Raw genomic sequence first — 19510 nt, 5'->3', positions numbered from 1 at the left:
TTGCTGTGAAAGAGAGGGCTAAGGGACTGCTTGGCTAGAGAAACCAAACATCCCTGTTTGCCTACCTCCTCAGGCTTTTATTTTAACAACAGCTTGAACTAAAATTAACTGTTAGATACTATCAGAAGGGTAAGCATCCTTGAGAAGACACTGTGTCCTTTAGGTAAGGACATCTACAGACTAAGCATAAAGATTCCAATAAACACCCGGGGGCTCAGACCTGTTTGGAAAAGTCAAGGCAGGGGCAGATGCCTTCAGCCAACTCCCCCTGGAGGTTCTGACCTTTCGGAGTTTCCTCCTTACAAATTTTCCAACCAAGTCCCGTGCTTCCCCACACCCACACTTGCAATTTAAAGCATACGGTAATAGCAATTTGTATAAACCCAAGGACAATTATTCTCAGTAAAAGAAACAATGCATTAAAACTCCTTCAAAATCACAAAATAAAATAAACTCGCATCTGAATTCATCCAATAGAAATGCTCTTTCATTTCTGCCCCTCTATCGCTTGATGCCTAAAAACAACACAACTTCAGAATTTGGTCTAAGTTACAATTTTTAAAAATAATGCATTTCTAAACTATTAAATGTGCATTATTCGGAAACAAGTGTATGCAAATGAACCTTTAACTTTCAATCTATAAACCCATTGATCAATTCCCCAGTCCACAGAGAAAAGTTTTCATACACTTGGAATTTGAAAGTCATTTTCCTGAAGTTACAACCTGGCTTTTAGGCTTGCTGCTTAAGCATAAGCCATTACTCCTACATGACATGGCCCACAGCACGAAGATTCGCAGCTGCACAGACAGGGAGATTCTGCGGTCTTCTGATGGATGGCATCAGAGCTGAAGGCTAAAAGACACTTTGGTGGTATAGCTGGGCACAGATTCTGTAACAATAGGAAAACATATACTCAGCCATTCTCTGTTCCATTATGGTGTGTGACTACATAATCAGAAGAACAGGACTAATGCCTTCTTTCTGTTTATGCATTCTTGTGACAGGAGGCACACTGTGGAAATCACACTTTCCTGCACCTCCACACTCCTCTGTGTACTCAAACTAAATGGGTTGAGTTACTAGTCTGCCGTCTTGTGCTTTCCATTTTGTGACTTTGATATGGGTATACCTTGATTTATATAAGAGATGACTTTTTCTAATATTGAATTTAAATGGGTTTTGAAATAGAATCTTATTATTCCATTAAGTAGGATACTGTTGTCAATGTCATTTAGTTAAAAACTCACGTACAATTAGCAATGCAACAACCCTCACGTTGTAAGTATGTGTTTCTCTGTAAGATGGTGTATCAAGCATTCAAGTGCAGTAGGCAAATCAAATATTTTAAGGAAAGATATCTTTTATTTTTGGTAAAAGGAAAGGTAATTTAGGAAGTAAACTGCCCCTAACCAATTAAATTTTGTCCATTTTACTTTTATCAATAAATCATGTATGTAAGTATGGCATGAGTTAATGGAATTTTGTATATTCATTTAAAATATTTTAAATATGAGTAACCTACCTCTTTCTTTAAGATCTTCAATATAGGCTCTCATAAATTCTTTATCAAAGTGTTGACGATCTTGTTCACTTTCCCTCATTTCTTCACCATCTTGACACTGAATATTATCAATGGGATTGTCCATAAGGTTTACAAATCTATTCAAGAAAATATGGGCAATATCACATTTTCCCGTGTGCATTCTGAACTGCAAAATTCCTCCCATGGGAAGTCAACCTTTGTTGTCCTAAACCCCAAGTTCTCACTTATTCTTGAAAGTCACAGTTGTCCATAAAATTATCACCACCAGTGGATTCCACTGTGGAACAATCCATCAGGGTTATGGAATTAGTATTCAGGCAGAGACTGTCCAGAGGCCTGATGGGGAGATGAGAGCTACTCAGCCACAGAGAGAGGGCAATGGGCAAGAGCCCAAAAGGTGGACAGTGACACTTCTCTCAGTCAGATCCTTAAAACTGTATGATGCCTTCAGGGGCTTGGTATTACTCCCAGTTAGTGACATCTTTTTTTTCATTTGTTTAAATTGATGGGGTTGCCACTGGTCAACATGAACATATAGGTTTCATGTGTGCATTTCTATGTTACAAAATTTGTATATTGCACCATGTGCCCACCACCCAAGTCAGATCTTCTTCTGGGATATAAAACTGAAACTTATGAACACAAACAGCTGTCTGATGGTTGCCAGAGGGAAGGACACCAACTCTTAAACCAGGCTTAACTAAAAAGAACTCAGGTAAAATCCCCATAAAGGAGGTATTTCTACAAAATAAACTGACAAACAAAAAAGATCCAGAGACACTGAAGCAGAAGCGGTGGGGGGAGAGATTAATCAATGAGCTGATATGCATATATGCATCGCCCATGGACAGACAACAGTGCAGGGAAGACTGGGGAGGGGGAGAGAGCTGAGTGGAGGGGGTCAATGGGGGGAGAAAAGGGGGCATCTGTAATATTTTCAACAATAATGATAAATTTTAAAAAGAAAAAAGATCCTCAGGTGAGGATTAACACACACACACACACACACACACACACACAAAAGAAATGAGTATTTAATGAGTGAATAAATGGATAAATGTTTGTTTGTTTTACAGTTTTATTTTGGGCGGAGGTTGGGCATTTTTATATCTTTAAAGGGATGGTAACTAAGAGATAGTGGTATTTAGGTAAACGGACCCTTAAAAAACATACCAGGGCCCTGGCCGGTTTGGCTCAGTGGATAGAGCGTCCTCCTGGGGACTGAAGGGTCCCGGGTTTGATTCTGGTCAAGGGCACATGCCCAGATTACTGGCTCGATCCCCAATAGGGGGCGTGCAAGAGGCAGCTGATCAATGATTCTCTCTCATCATTGATGTTTCTATCTCTTTTTCTCTCCCCATTTCTCTCTGAAATTAATGAAAATATATTTAAAAAACAAAACAAAATAAAAAAAGACATAACAGGGTTGGTCCTATTTTATAAAATGTCTCAGGCTTCTGCTGCCTGGGCTGCAGAATGGGATCTATTTCTGAATTTTCTGTAATTGGCACCATGCTGGGAGCACTGCACGTCCTCAATAAATATTCACAGATTTTTTTAAAAGGGGTTTCCTAGATGAGTTACTGCTAAGGAAAAAGTAGTTAAGTGAAAGAAACTAAAATGGCATTTGGTCTTTTGTCTTCACAATTTTAAAAGATGTTTTCAGTGAAAATGATATAATTATTTAGGAAATCCCTCAAAGCCTCTTTGGTTGCAACAGCAGGCCCTGCAGTCTTAGCACTGTTCGCTCGTGGAAGGAGGAACAAGTGAGTCCAGAATGGTGCTCATCCGCACACCAGGTGGCTGAGCTGGATGCCTCCAGCACCCAGTGATGGAAGTCAGCAGCTTTTAAAGGACTGTTGGCGGGCTTTTTTCTGGGCAGAGACTCCTTTATGCACACCCGGAGGGGAGATAATGGAACGTGGCCACCACAATGAAATGTGATCTTCAGCAAAGAGAATGTCTATAGTGAAATGACCTGATCAGTTCAGTTGCTGGATCAAACCTAACAAAAATCATTCTAACTAGTTTTAGAAAATTACATGCAATAAGTACATGTGGCTTATCCACACACATCTGTCATATTTTAGCATATGCTTTCTCCATTCATTGTATTTAATGTCTAGATATAGAGAAAGCAAAAAGGTTTCAATTCTTATCTAGATCCACTCAATTTTTCCTTTGCAATCTTTCATTGCATTAATTGTTATTGTCTTTCCCTACCCCCAAAACAATCTGCCTATATTTCATCATGCTGGTTGAAGGCACAGTGGGCCAGATGCTGGGATTCCATTGTCTAGACTCTAGGCAATAAGGTTGTTAATCTTTCCATGATGATAAGCAGTTCTTGGAAAAGGAGAATGGACTTCATTCCCAGGTTAACTCCCATATCCCAGGTGTACAACTCCCAGCTGATCAGAATGTGCCTTCTCTAATGAGAACAGAACAATCACGGTTAACTGAGCATGATTAATATTTCTGCCCCCAACAAAAACAGTGACTGACCAATGAAAGATTGCCTTTGGGTTCTGGGGTAACAAAGGGGAGGGCAAGAGACTGCTGCTTTAAATAAAAAGTACCATTTCATTGTTCAAAATTTAAAATACGTATGGTGACTTACCATGTAGATGGCACAGAAATCCTCTGAGTTCTACCTCCTCATGTTACTGTCCAAAAACTTCAAAATCCGGTAAAAAGCATCAGAACTCCCGTGACCTGGGATCTGAGACAGGACCTCAGGCTCCAGACGCCCCTCGCTCCTTACCTTGTGTCTCTACGAGGATGTCTGGCCTACTCACTTTCAAAGTTATTTTTTAAATAATTTTTTTATTGATTTCAGAGAGGAAGGCAGAGAGGACAGAAACATCAATGATGAGAGAGAATCATTGATCAGCTGCCTCCTGCACGCCCCCTACTGGGGATGGAGCCTGCATACCCAGCATGTGCCCTGACTGGGAATCGAACCTCGACCTCCTGGTTCATAGATCGATGCTCAACCGCTGAGCCACGCGGCTGGCAGTGGTCTACTCACTTTAAAGGCGTGGAGGAGTCACAGAGGGCCGTCGGGATCTCCACCAGGTGGTCCCCACTGACGACTAACAAAGTGAGCTTCTTCAGGTTAAGCAGGGCGTAGGGAAGGTAGGTCAGCTTGTTCTTATACAGGAGAAACGTCTGCAGCTCCTCTAGCCTACGAGGACGGAAAAGGGATCGGAGCACAAGGACTCAGCCTCCCAGCAAAGAACACTGGAGCGAACTGCCCATCAGTCCCAGCAGGAAATCACGAATTACTTTATCTTTTATATGTGACCCTTATGAGAAAAAAACTAACTTTAGAAATTAAACAAATTCCTGCCAGGTAACACAATTTGTGTTTATTGTTTATTTTTTTACTGACTTCATTGCCGATTGAAGACACAGATACGGCGGCAGCATAAGCACATTGCGCGGTATGCAGTAGGGGGCCTAACAAATCAGCATATCCTTCCAATATGGATGTCCATCCGCTACACTGTACACCCGAAACTAATACAAAGCAGTGTTCAATGCAAACTGTAATCGAAAAACTTTAAAAAATCAATATATTCCTCCCAGTGTCTGCCTCATTCCAAGGGTGAACAGGGCACGGGAAAGAAGTTATGAAAATAAACAAATTTCAGCCAATGTTTCCTTTTGTAGATCTTGAGAGTACAGTTATTCCTCTCTCATCATATTTTCTAACTTTACAATAGGAAGAAGTCTGTGGAGAACAGAAAATGAGCCGATGATGCTCCAATGCATTTTACTCTGGTTCCGTTTTATTCTAACTTGGCGACTCCCTCTTCAGTTTTTTCTTTCATCCGTTTGCATAATCTTGACAGACCCCATAAATATTCCACAAAGTTCCCTCCTATCTCAAACCAAAGCAGTTACCCTTAACACTCACCCACTGAGAAAGCATCGCTACACATCAGATGTACCAGGAGCAGAAAACAGAAACAGGAGGTGGCCTTCAGACGAGGCCACTTTTGGTGTCTTATGCTACTTTCTAAAGAAGGTGGCAGATTTCAGGAGGCCAGAGATTTTGTTTCATTCACAACTTTAAACCCAACCTGCCATATAGGCGACTAATAACATTGGCGGAATGAATGATATATGATTCAATGTAACAATTATTTCTAAACATGAAATAGCTACAAGGATATAATTTGAAAACCTTAATAAGCATCCCAATTCTGTTTGAAAGATTATGTATAATAAATCAATAAGTGAAACTAGTAAAAATTACCCTGATATTCTAAACATGGAGTGATATATTTCTATTCCATATGTAATAATTTTACTTTTCTACTTCTGTGGAGTAAAGAAAAGTGGATGATGCCATTCTATTGGGGACCAAAGTAAAGTTCACCAAAACAAGGAAGATTTGTTCACATGAACATATACAGGTAGGCAAAAGTAGGTTTACAGTTGCTCATATGAAAAACAATACAATAATTATTAAATAATACTAGGGGCCCGGTGCACGAAATTCGAGCACTGGGTGGGGGGGGGGGGAGTGTCCCTCAGCCCAGCCTGCCCCCTCTCACATACTGGGAGCCCTCAGGCGTTGACCCCCATCACCCTCCAATCGCAGGATCGGCCCCTTGCCCAGGCCTGACGCCTCTGACAGAGGTGTCAGGCCTGGGCAGGGGACCCTCATTTCCCCCCATCACTGGTTCTGCCCCCAGCCCAGGCCTGATGCCTCTGGCCCAGGCATCAGGCCTGGGCAGGGGACCCCCAGACCCCTCCGATTGCTGGCTCTGCCCCTTGCCCAGGCCTGATGCCTCAGCCAGAGGCGTAGACCCCCATCACCCTCTGATCACCTGATCGGCCCCTTGCCCAGGCCTGACGCCTCCGCCAGAGGTGTCAGGCTTGGACAGGGGACCCCCATCTCCCCCCGATCACTGGCTCTGGCCCCTGCCCAGGCCTGAGGCCTCTGGCCCAGGAATCATGCCTGGGCAGGGGACCCCCATCTCCCTCTGATCGCTTGCTCCACCCCCCACCCAGGCCTGATGCCTCTGGCCCAGGCTTCAGGCCTGGACAAGGGGACCATCATATCCCCCCAATCCCCGGCTCAGCCCCCCACCCAGGCCTGATGCCTCGGCCAGAGGAGTTGACCCTCATCACCCTCCAATCACCAATCACCGGATCGGCCCCTTGACCAGGCCTGAGGCCTCTGGCAGAGGTGTCAGGCCTGGGCAGGGGACCCCCAGCTCCCTGCGGTTGCAGGCTCCGCCCCTGCCCAGGCCTAACGCCTCTGGCTGAGGCGTCAGGCCCGGGCAGCGGGGACCCGCAGCTGCAGCAGCCCCGCGATCGTGGGCTCCGCTTTAGGCCCAGGCAAGGGATCCCTAGCTCCTGGGACTGCCAGCTTCGACCATGCCCAGCTCCCATCGCTGGCTCCACCCCTACTTCCTGCTATCACTGGCCAGGGCCGAAAAGGCACCTGATTCTCCGATCATGGCTGGGGGGCAGGGCCGCCTTTGCCCTGCCCCCCAGCTCTTAGCTCCCCCCTGGGTTTCCAATCACTGTCAGTGGCAGGGGGCTTCTTCCTGCTTTCCCTTTCGCCTCCCTGCATTGTGCCTACATATGCAAATTAACCACCATCTTGTTGGCAGTTAACTGCCAATCTTAGTTGGCAGTTAATTTGCATATAGCCCTGATTAGCCAATGAAAAGGGTAGCTCGTACGCCAATTACCATTTTTCTCTTTTATTAGTGTTGATAAGACTTGTGTTTTGCGAACTCACAACTGTAAACCTGCTTTTGCCCATCCCTGTATATACACATGTACATGTATGATGTAGACTAGACACTGTCTTATTATATAAAGAACCAAACTCATTTCCTAGAAACAATAAACTCTGGAGAATTCATTGATTTCAAAGACCATTCATGTGCTATGCAAGTGTAAAATGTTACGGTGTCGAAGATGTTAGTAACCAGTCCATACACCTCACCTTCAGAATGCAAGTAGCTACCTGTCTATGTCTTGTGGCAGGTCATTCAGGCTATTGTTGCTGATATCCAACCACTGCAAACTGGACATCCTCAGGACACAGATGGGGACACTGGAAAACTTGTTTGCTGAGAGATCTACAAATGTAACTTGCTTCAAATTACTTAACTAGAAAGGAACAAAAAATATCCAATTACTTCTGTAAGAGAGAAAGTTAAGTTCGACTAATAACTTTTCAACTGATGTCTCTTCCCCAAGGCATTCCTATGAACATATGCAAAAGAGGTCAAAACAGTATGTTCTGTGGACCACTGTGCAACACACCGGGGGTGCGAAGATAAGTAGCTCACAGTGGCTGGCTGCCCTTGAGGACTTGGTGGTTTCATAAGTAAGCAATGCAATTTTATATAGTAAATGGGCAAAACAGAATTCTCAGGGGGCGATGGGAATATCTTAAGACTGAGTTGATAAAATGTTTATTTATTTATTTATTATTTATTTTCAGGGGAGAGCACAAACGCAGTCCCCCACGACCACAAAATAGGCAGTCGAGTTCCCCACATTTGGGGAAATCCCAGGGATCAGCACCTCCGGAGTGCAGTGGGTAAGCCTCGCCCTGGGAAAACCACCTTCGTGATCATGACATCTCCCCTGCCAGGTGAGTGTGTGAAATGTACACTTATAACCACTGAATTTTATGGCATGTAAATTACCTCTCAATAAAGCGGGGAAGGTACAAGGAGCAGAGAGAGCAGCCTCGAGGCCGTGTCCCAGTCCAGATGACAGACCACTTGGACTTGGACTAGGGTGTTGGTGGGAAGGTGCTGGGCAGTGGTCAGACGTTGAGGGCCTGCCCAAGAGGACTGACTGATGGCATGGAAGCAAAAAAGGTCAGAGGTGACTTGGCTCGCTTGTAATCTGACCGCGTGAGAGAGGACTGAGCCATTTTCCAAACTGGGGAAGAATGACGCTGTGCACAGAACCATGACCTTGGCAGCGTCCCCTCCCCTGGACCACTGTCAGGCATTTGCCGGGGCGAGATGGGTGTGGGTAGAAGCAGCCACCTCCTCCCACATGGAAGCTTTCAGGAAAGGAGATTAGCAGTGTGACCGGCAGCCAGGCCGTGTCTGAACCTTGACAGCAATACCATTTTTAGCCTGTTCATCACCTGCAGGACTGTCAGACCCTTATCTCTTCAACACAAGAGGCCTGTTGAGTCTTATTTGGCAATTAAAACCGTTCACTGTCACCTGCTCCATTTTGTCAGGAAATGATTTGAAATCATTTATCCAATGAATACAGACCAAAGGAAACTAACAAATATTTTTCAGTTAATAAATGTCTTAAATCCTATCTGTAGGACTACTTGAGTTACCTACAGTTGTGTTCAGTATATAAATTTTTAAAATTATACCCCCTTTATTTATTTCCAGCTGCTTCTAATGCATTTCACCATTGTGGATAAATAAACCAGGTCTTGCCGAAACCGGTTTGGCTCAGTGGATAGAGCGTCGGCTTGCGGACTTAAGGGTCCCAGGTTCGATTCCGGTCAAGGGCATGTACCTGGGTTGCGGGCACATCCCCAGAAGGAGATGTGCAGGAGGCAGCTGATCGATGTTTCTCTCTCATCGATGTTTCTAACTCTCTATCTCTCTCCCTTCCTCTCTGTAAAAAAATCAATAAAATATATTTAAAAAAAATAAAAAATAAACCAGGTCTGTATCACAGACAATAGGCATCATATATTAAATAGGCATTAAATACAAATATCTTGCATGAAAACAGGATTTTTGCCTAGTTTTCCTTTGATGGCATTTCTGAACTGAAAATCAGGTCCTGGCCTAGTGTAAGAACATTTTAAAGACCTTATAATAGCCAGTAGATGGTGATGGCAATGTCAGGAAATTGTGACATAATGTAGATGGGTTTCATTTTTCAAAGCTTCTTCCCCATATTATAGACCATTCTATATCATGCACCAAATAAAAATAAATCATCGTGCAGAAATGGTAACTTTCTTACTTCAAAGGGGAGCTCGGTCAATTCTAGATTTCCAGAACAATCCAGTTTCTCAAGGTTCTCACACTCTCCCAGTTCTGGAGGAATGCTCTTCAAACGGTTGAAGCTCACGTTGAGTTCTTTCAGGTTCTTCAAACAGCCTGTCACCAGAAAAAAGGAAAAAAATGACTATCACAATGACCGAAAGAAAATGAAAAATTCCTGAACACAGCATTGCTCACTCATGAGACTTCTAGATCCTGAGCATCTGGCGAAGGTCTGTATGTGCTGAGTTACACAGGCGGGACCCGGGCGTCACCACCCAAAGGGACATTGTGACCGAGCGGCTCTGGGCACACAGAGCACGGCCCTGCCTGGCGACTTCCTGGGGTGGGAGGGGGAGCAGTTCTCACGGCAGCCGCACCTGTGCACCGGCTGCCTGCTCACCAGAGGCCTGGGCCCTGCTGAGAGACATACCAATTTCAGCCGGAAGACGGGAGATCTGGTTTTTTGGCAGATCCAGAATTCTCATCGCTTGGAAGAGCCTGACAAAGGCAGGAATGGCCTCAATCCGGGTGTGGTTTATGTGCCATTCTTCCAGGTGTGTCTGCTCCTTCAGGGCGTCTGGGAGCTCCTGGGACAGGTGCATGACAGGATGGCACTAGGTCCTCAATGCGTCCAAGCGCGCACTAAGCCCAGGAACACGTGTGCTCATTTAAAAAGCCAGGGCGAGAGGTCATGGGAGGTCATGCGCGAGAGTGTCAGAGGTGCCTGCCAGCTCCCGGGCGTTTCAGAGAAAGCAGGCCGCTGCGGTGGTCATTCATGTCGCAGCAAGAGATCAGCCCAACTCAGAACTGCCGTGAATTTGTGATATTATTCAAGTGAAATGCCTGGTCAGCACAGACAAGCTGGCTCACAGCCACAGCCACAACATGCCTTATTGTTTACACATGCCAGTTTAATATCTAAAAATACAGCCTGTCCATGCACCCGACTGTTCGATTTGGCCTGCATTTCCCTTCCTCTGTAGTTGCTTTTCAAAAACCTGATAAACATGTACTCTTTTTTTTAAAAAATATATATTTTATTGATTTTTTACAGAGAGGAAGGGAGAGGGATAGAGAGTCAGAAACATCGATGAGAGAGAAACATCGATCAGCTGCCTCCTGCACACCCCCTACTGGGGAAGTGCCCGCAACCCAGGTACATGCCCTTGACCGGAATCGAACCTGGGACCCTTCAGTCCGCAGGCCGACGCTCTATCCACTGAGCCAAACCGGTTTCGGCTAAACATGTACTCTTTGCTGGGCCGAATTTCTAAGTGTTTTTAAGAGTCTGCAGGAAGGAAAGATGGACAGAAGACAGAGGACTTCCGACCAGGCTCCACAGGTGCCCACGGGAGCCACTCCCTCGGCCTTCGTGGAGGAGGAGCCTCGAGAACCTGGTTCAGAGCAGACCTCTCGGTTTCAATTTTTTAAAAATATATTTTATTGATTTCAGAGAGAAAGGGAGAGGGAGAGAGAGAACCATCAATGAGAGAGAATCATTGATTAGCTGCCTCCTATACACCCCACACTGGGGATCGAGCCCGCAACCCAGGCGTGTGCCCTTGACTGGAATCGAACGCGAGACCCTTCAGTCCCCAGGCCGACACTCCATCCACTGAACCAAACCAGCCAGGGCCAGAGCAGACCCTCTCAAGGTAAGAGCGCTCACCCGCCAAGGCCAAGGCTTTGAGCTCAGCTTAGGGGCCATCAGGACATCAGCGCTGCACTGAGCTGCCACTGGCCGCAGAGACAGGAACACACGGACTCACCGTCCAGTGCTCTCCCGAAAGCTCAAACACAAACTTGCTGCTGCCTTGGTCCCTGCCCTTGGAAGGCAAGCTCTGCCGCAGAAGGGAGTTCCTCTCGAGCTTGTCCAGCAGCCGCACGCCGGTGTCCACGAGGCCGTCCCTGCAGTAGGCAGCCTGGGGGACGCCTCTCCGGCGGCACTCGGATGCGAGGTTCCACTCCTCCTTGATCCTAAACGCAGGCAGAGGCGCCGTCACCGGGCAGTGCCCTCACCTGCCCGCAGAGGGCACCTGGCACAGGCACAGCCCTCCCCTGGCTGGAAGGGGTGGGGACAGAGGAAACTTAAAACCTCAGGGTTGTGAATTACTAGCAACTTTGGCTTTAAAAAGTTAGAGGAGTTAGATAAAATTCCCGGCTAAGATTTCTCCCAAAGTTACCTACACGTTTGATTAATGAAGTAGGTGGCTAGTACCCTATCCTATTCCTTGGATAGTAGGTGGTGCCAACCCAAGTTTTAAAAACGCACGGGCTCAGGAATTTGCTGATCGTTCACGAGCATGTGGATAGAAACACAGAGGCAACACCAGTTTATGAGACACCGGACTATAGAAAGTTCCCATCAGCCACCCTGGGAAATTCTCTCCAGCAGGTGCACCTGTCATCATAAACTCCAGGTGCAGTCAGACGCTGGAGCTGGCTGGGGAGCCCTCAGCACCCCCTGTCACCCCCCCCACACACACACACACACACATCCCTCCTCAGCACCTTCTCCTTGGTAACTGTCTGACCTATCGTTCTGCAACTTTCCACACCGATGCCTCATCCCCCAACTTTGCTGTAAACTCGTGATGACTGTGGGCCACACCTTGCTGCCCTCTGGGTGGTACAGTGGTTAGAGTAGCGTTTTGCCTGTGGCGGGCCTTTCTCATTGAGTGTAATATCTGCTTGGAGCCTTCAACAGGCTAACATTCTATGCGGTACAAAACCAAAGTTTGTTGTCGTTTTCCTTCAAAACTCTCAGGCACAGACGTTGTCTCAAAATAGGTAGCCCAAGCACCCGGACCCTCCTCAGGGACTTGGTGGCGGGGGGATCAAGGCTTCTAGGAGGGGCAATTTTAAAAACAGACTCTGCGTGGCCAGAGGCAGCACAGATGCTAAGTGACAAGTAAAAAGAAGTTCCAACTCTCTGGGACCACAGCAGTATGTCGGGGAAAGGGCTTGGCCAAGTTACTTAGGACCCTCGTCCTTGCCTTCCAATCTGGGGTGACAGCCACCACCTGAAACAGCCGTATTTGCTTACAGCAGCAGCTGGGTTATCAGGCATGATCAGAATGGGTGTTAGTTCGATGGGAATAGTTCATAAAAGCGAAGAACCAAGAATAAAGAGACATCCACACCTCTGCATTTTGTTTTTAACTTTTGTTTTAACCGGGAATATCACACTCTGCCAACTTGGTGTAGAATGGTTGTGCCCATCGGAATCCCATTCCGCCCTTCCTGGAAAAAACGGGCGCCCATACTGCACCCCCAGGAGTCCAGCTGGCTTTCTTCACAGGGGACACAAATTACGGAACGCACAGCACCTGGATGTGCAACCTTCCCCGCTCGTCGACTTTCATCAGCCTTGTGCAGAGTTAATTCGATTGTGTGATTCATATTTATCACAAACACAGTGATAACTTTATTTCGTTTTCATTGACATGAGTTTACCTAAGAGCAGTCAGCCTACAAATCACACCACTACCATCAAATAAAATTGGCATCAACACAAGGAACCCTGCCTGGCACCCAGCTCCTGGGGGAGGCTGACATGCTGACACAGAGCAGCCCGCACCTGGCTCACATGAGCATGGAGAGTCAGGCGGCCCCTGACCCAGAACCGGCTGCAGAGGACTTTATCGCCTCATCGCCGCCTTCCCTGGGCCCAGCATGGTGCCTGGGTGCATGTGAGTCCCTACAGCTGTGGGTGCTGCTCTATAGAAATCGAATGTTCTTTCTGGGCAGCAGCGTGAAGGTTCGGAAGTTCAGTAAGCGGGTGTCACCGACAGTGAGAAGGCCCCGAAGAAAGACGCCCCCTCCCAACACAGCTCCAGTCTGCCCGGCCCTGCCTGCTGCGAGCAGCACAGAAAACATACTTTTCCAAGGCGCTTCTCTCCAGTCTCTCCGCCTCCTTCTTCTGCCACGCTCTGTGCTTCTTGACTCGAGTTTCCCACAAGCCTCTGATGACAGAAATGTCGAATGCGACCACTTTATGTCCCATGTTGGGAGCATAAAATTACCTGTTTAAAAAATATATACATGTATGTCAGCTTCACCCACACACAGAAGGAAGTAGTCTTACCATGAATGTTGAATAGAAACATGAATGAATCAGTTGTCTTAAGTGATGATGAAATGCCTTGTTCATTCAAGGATGTTATTCTGTGCTCATGTTCTTTTTAAAAAAAAAATTTTTTTAATTGATTTCAGAGAGGAATGGAGAGGGAGAGATGGACACACCAATAATGAGAGAGACTCATTGATTGGCTGCCTCCTGCACGCCCTCTAGTAGGGATTGAGCCTGCAACCCGGGCACATGCCCTTGACCAGAATTGAACCCAGGATCCTTGTCTGCAGGCCAACGCTCTATCCACTGAGCTAAACCAGCTAGGGCTGTGCTCATGTTCTTAAGGTCAGTCCAAGTGCAACACTCACCCTAGGGTCACCTCCTCTACAACATATTTATTACAAACATATTCCCTTTGACTCAATGGAATTGTGGGTTCCCAGAGCTCCCCGGGCATTCCTCAAGCTCCAAGCTCCCATATTCTACTGAATTTAGCAGCTAATCTTCCCACTAGGCTGTAACATACTCAAGGGTAAGTTTAATGGGTTAATCACAACACACACACACACACACACACACACACACCTGGTTGTCCACAGCTGCACACCAGTCACCATTAAGTAACAAAAGCAAACATTGCACAAAGCTCCGAGAGCACTTTCCCCCCTGGGCCTGACCCCACCCAGCCTGGGGACATGTTCCGGGAGCCGCCCCTGCAACATGAACACAGCCTCACAAGCAGCTGGTCTCTGTTTAGGCAGATTTCCAAGTGCAAAGAAAATCAGACTCAGGCACGTCTCCGCTCTCACATCTTGGGGAGACTCAGCACAGTGCCTGGCACATAGTAGGCCCTTCATAAATATTTGTCGAATGAGTAAGTGAATGAATGAATGAATGAATGAAAGTGAATAAAATAATTATATCCAGATTGCTTCCTTCTCAGGCCACTCAATGAGCTTTCTCTCTTTTTACTTTCACAACTCACCTTTGCTGTTCGAGTGATTATTTGATCACTGCAAAGTATTTATCAGGACATAAAAGTGCATGTCCATTCATGCCAATAAGCCAGCGGTTCTCAACCTGTGGGTCGCGACACCTTTGGGGGTCGAACGACCCTTTCTCAGGGGTCGCCTAAGACCATCGGAAAACACATATATAATTACATATTGTTTTTGTGATTAATCACTATGCTTTAATTATGTTCAATTTGTAACAATGACAATACATCCTGCATATCAGATATTTACATTACGATTCATAACAGTAGCAAATTACAGTTATGAAGTAGCAACGAAAATAATTTTATGGTTGGGGGTCACCACTACATGAGGAACTGCATTAAAGGGCCGCGGCATTAGGAAGGTTGAGAACCACTGCACTAAGCTATGGTTATCTCCCTTATCTGTGTAAAATAACTTTCTAGAGATTGTTTTAAACTGCCTCTGCCTACAGCATCAAAATCTGGCTACATCCATTTCCTGATTTGCACAAACATGTGCAAACTTCATGAGATGCGCTGGGCCAGAACCACTCAGCTAAGCCACTCGGACTTCTGAACCTCAGAAACTGTGAGATGACACAAGTTTGCTGTTTGAAGCTGTTCGGTGTTGGGGTGATTTGGTTGGGCAGCAACAAATAACTAACATGGTGGACAGTGAGACAAGAGGCCATTTATAAAAATCAGCCTCATTACAGTGCCATCTGGTGTCTGTACAGCCAGCTGCTTCCTTTGACACATCCACTTGTAAGGTCTCACACAAATCTCAGAGAAACGTGATTTCTTCTAAACTTACCCATTTAAAATCAATCCATCCCTGGCTGCTTAATCCCCATCTGGAGAGTGACTCCATGTTTATCTGGAGGGCATGTCTTCACACTTTGTTTCTTCACTCTGCTCACCCCTTTGGGGACATGCACACACGCACGTGCGCGCACACACACACTGATGCACACACAGTCTCTCTCGTGCGCACACACACACTGATGCACACACAGTCTCTCTCGTGCGCACACACACACTGATGCACACACAGTCTCTCACACACACGTCCCTTTCACCACCTAAGTCTTAGTGGGTGTGCGATTCTCATCACCAGTCACATCTGGCCTCAGTTGTGCAAAAACCTCAGCTGGTCACCGGACTTTCCACTCAGCCCCGGCCACTCCGTTCGTCACATGACAGTGACAGCCATTTTCCAAGGAGAACTGGATCGTGCTGCCACCGGGCACAAGTCCTCCAGGGACTTCCCTTTGGAACGAGAGGGAGACCCAGCTCCTCACGGCACCCCATAAGCCCCTGGTGTGATGTGCCAGGCCGGGGCCAGCCCCTCCCACTCACCCCGACAGCTCTCCTCATGCTTGCCCCCCAGCTGCCCCCCTCAGGCTGTTCACAAGCTCCCCGTGCCTGGACCAGCCATCTGGGAGGCCCCAGATGGGCTCAGAGCCTGGCCCTCAAGTCAGCCCTCCACCCACACACCTGTGCAGGGAACCCTGTGCACGGAGCCCCTTTTCTAGGTGTGTTTCTGTCCCTTGATTCCTGGGAACTCTTCATACCTGGCATTTATGGGCACTCGCTAAACGCAGAAAGACGAATGCTTTGCCACAAGTTCTCGATCTAGAGGGAGAACAGATGCCGAAAGGGATACATTTAAAGCAGCAGGTGGATTCAACACCAGAGGCTGCGTGCTGCTGTGGGAGCAGGAAGAGGAGGGGCGCTCAAGTGTGTGGGGAGAGGGGATGGGGGTGGTCCTGCAGGAACCGTGAAGAAGGGGACAAACCTTTCCACGCGCCCCCACCCGACCGCAGGTGTATCAGTCACTTTACAGAACCACCCTGACCTCAAGCCAGAGGGCATGACTGAGAACATGTCCCCTGGCACTGAACACGCCCTCCACTCAGCGGTCGACAGGCCAGGACTCCAGGCAGGAGGGGGGCTGCTGGTCACCTTGGCCTCTCCTTTCTTGACAAATGATAAACTGGCCTGGCCGGGGCGGCTCAGCTGGTTGGGCGTCGTCCAGTGCACGGGTTCGATGCCCGGTCGGGGCACAGGCCCAGGTTTCAGGCTCGATCCCCAGTAGGGGGTGTGCAGGAGGCAGCTGTTCAATATTTCTCTCTCACATCCATGTCTCTCTCTCACATGGGTCTCTCTATCTCTCTTCCTCTCCCTTCCTCTCTATGAAAGTCAATAAAAAATCTATTTTTAAAAATGATAAACCAGATTGGGGGTGTGGGGGGCAGGGTGAGCATCTGAGAGGACCTGAGTGGGAAGGACCTGGGGAGTCTGGGAGGAGAACAAGCGAAGTCCACAGTCCAGGGGCCAAGGCCTTCCTGGTGCCCCTCTTTGAGGTCAGGAGAGGGTCAGGGGGAAGATGGGAGAGGGGAGCAAAGCAGGTGTCAGGAGGTCCCCTGAACCAGCTGTGGGAGGAGAGGCCTGGCCCCCCTCCTCCCCGCCTGACCCTCGGGGTCCCCAGGGCACCTCCTCCCCTTGGGCAGGCCGGCTCCAGGCCTCCCGGATATCTGCCCGAGGGAAGGACAGTGACCAGTGGGAATCTCCGGGGACACCAGACACAGTGGGGACCGGAGGGCAGACAGGGGCTTCAGTGGCACAAATTCCATTCTGTCCTCCCGTAAGGCCACTCCCTGGATCTCAGAGGGAGTTTTCTGAAAGTGTGGGGTACGTAGGGGCTCACTATTCAAGTGAGGTCAGTACAGTCACAATACATCAACCAAGCTCTGAATTAAATACATGTTCTGTCACATGACCCGGATTTCCCTGGGGCACCCCTTACTTTTACTGTAATCTGCTAAGCTAGCAATGGGGGTGGGGGCACTTGGCTGCAGTGGGATTAAGAGGACAGCTCGGTGGGCCGCCCAGCCCAGAGTCCTGCCTCCTGGTTACTGCTGCATGTCCCCAAGACGGTCACCTCAGCTCTCTGGACCTCGGGGTTCTCGTCCGGACACGGGGCGGAACAGCAGCGCTGAGCTCCTAGGGTTGGTGATAGGATCACGCATCATCGTGTCAAGTGCTTAAGACAGTACCCGCCACCTAGTAAAGCTCAGAAAATGTCACTTATCTAAAAAACAGAAATCAAGATGGCCATTGTTGCCAACTAAGAATAAGATACAACTGAGGGGAGGACGGGGCCTAGGCGTTGTCTGCACCCCCATGGCTCCAGAGGCTGGGGGGGCGGCCCCGGGTGTGGGGAGGGCTGGGCCAGCAGGTCCGCTGAGCTGCCTACAGAGGCCAGGCTCTCCCCTGGGAGTCCCATCACTTTTAAAAAAGATTTTTACAGAGAGAGGAAGAGAGGGGGGAGAGAGAGAGAGAGACAGAGAGAGAGAGAGAGAGAGAGAGAGAGAGAGAGAGAGGCTCCACGGGCCGCCTCCTGCACACCCCGCGCTGGGGATGGAGCCCCAAACCCAGGCCTGTGCCCTGACCGGGAACCCAGCCGTAACCTCCTGGTTCACAGGCCGATGCTCAACCGCCGACCCCGGGCTGAGGCCGTCTCATCGGACTCACCTGGAGCCGGACCCTCAGTGCACGGAGGCCGCTCAACCGCTGAGCCGCCCGGGCCCGGGCCCGGGCTCCGGCCTGTTCGCCCCCCAACCCCCCAACGCCCTCCTCACCCCCGCCCCCCGCCGCCCGCCGCCCGCCGGGGCAGCTGACACAGGCGGAGCTGCCTTCTCTCCGGACAGCACCTGGGACCACAGGGGTGTGAGCTGGGCCCTGGGCTCAGGGCGGGGCGCTGGGGGTGCCACTAACCAGGAGCCGGAGTGGCAGCCGCCCCCCCCCGTCCTTTCGGGGGTTCACCCCGTCCTGCCAGGCACAGCGGGAGGATGTAAACAAAGAGCGCTGCCGCCACCCTCCCGGCAGGTGCCGCCCTCGGGTCCGCCACCCCGGTTTCAGGAGCAGCCGCTCGCCCGCCCCTCGCCCCCCTCGCCCCCCTCGCCCCCCTCGCCCCCCTCGCCCCCCTCGCCCCCCTCGCCCCCCTCGCCCCCCTCGCCCCCCGCAGCCCCCCGCGCCGGCCCCCTACCCGTGACTCCGCCGCCCGCGGCTCTGTCTGCGCGCCGAGCACGTGACCCGTAGCCTGGAGGCCGCGAACCTGAGCCGCGGGCCACGCGCTGCCGGCGCTGCTGTCTCCGCCGCGTGACTCAGCGGCCGCGCGGGGCGGGGCGGGGCGGGGCGGGGCGGGGCGGGGCGGGGCGGGGCGGGGCGGGGCGGGGCGGGGCGGGGCGGGGCGGGGCGGGGCGGGGCGGGGCGCGCGGGGCGGGGCGGGGCGCGCGGGGCGGGGCGGGGCGCGCGGGGCGGGGCGGGGCGCGCGGGGCGGGGCGGGGCGCGCGGGGCGGGGCGGGGCGCGCGGGGCGCTGGACGCGGGAGCTCGAACCCGGGCCCCCTGCTCCTCGGGCCGCTGGCGGGGCTGCGGACGCACGAAAGGCTCAGGGTGCGGCCTGAAACAGGCCGGAAAGCGGAAGGGACGGGGTGGGGCTCGGCCCCCGCTAGGCGGCGCCCAAAGCGGCGAGAGCCCGGCGACCCAGGGATGGGTTTCCTTTCAATGTTTGAAGAACCGGCGTGGAAGGTCTTGAATTTTTATTCTTACGTGTTTTTATTTTTTCCTCTTACGTGTTGTTTTATTTTTTCCTCTTACGTGTTGTTCCCCCCCCCCTTTTTTTAAATATATGTTATTGATTTTTTACAGAGAGGAAGGGAGAGGGACAGAGAGTCAGAAACATCGATCGGCCGCCTCCTACACACCCCCCACTGGGGAGGTGCCTGCAACCCGGGCCTGTGCCCCTGACCAGAATCGAACCAGGGACCCTTCAGTCCGCAGGCCGAGGCTCTATCCACTGAGCCACACCGATTAGGGCGCCCCCCCGCCC

General features: G+C 49.7%; 1 protein-coding gene and 1 non-coding gene across 3 annotated transcripts; both read right to left on the bottom strand.

Annotated features, from left to right (window-relative positions):
- On the bottom strand, window positions 1-18809 carry LRRC2 (leucine rich repeat containing 2). 2 transcript variants are annotated; one of them, XM_059664960.1, is made up of 10 exons: window positions 18667-18765; window positions 16190-16250; window positions 13446-13589; window positions 11334-11541; window positions 9995-10151; window positions 9542-9678; window positions 7542-7687; window positions 4578-4733; window positions 1526-1662; window positions 1-892 (listed from the first exon to the last, which is right to left on the bottom strand). In XM_059664960.1, the coding sequence occupies exons 3-10, from the start codon at window positions 13568-13570 to the stop codon at window positions 843-845; spliced, it is 1116 nt and encodes a 371-aa protein (XP_059520943.1). In that variant the 5' UTR covers window positions 13571-13589; window positions 16190-16250; window positions 18667-18765; the 3' UTR covers window positions 1-842. The 2 variants fall into 2 exon arrangements, with proteins under 2 accessions (XP_059520943.1, XP_059520942.1); XM_059664959.1 differs by lacking the exon at window positions 16190-16250 and having other exon boundaries at window positions 18667-18809.
- LOC132215977 (U1 spliceosomal RNA) lies at window positions 8022-8185 on the bottom strand. Its single transcript, XR_009448666.1, has one exon. It is a non-coding gene; the product is annotated as a U1 spliceosomal RNA (small nuclear RNA).
- Window positions 18810-19510: the final 701 nt, after the last annotated feature.

Source organism: Myotis daubentonii, chromosome 14 (assembly GCF_963259705.1).
Source record: "Myotis daubentonii chromosome 14, mMyoDau2.1, whole genome shotgun sequence".
In the NCBI taxonomy this organism is placed as follows: domain Eukaryota; kingdom Metazoa; phylum Chordata; class Mammalia; order Chiroptera; family Vespertilionidae; genus Myotis; species Myotis daubentonii.
This window is presented reverse-complemented; position numbering and strand designations above follow the sequence as displayed.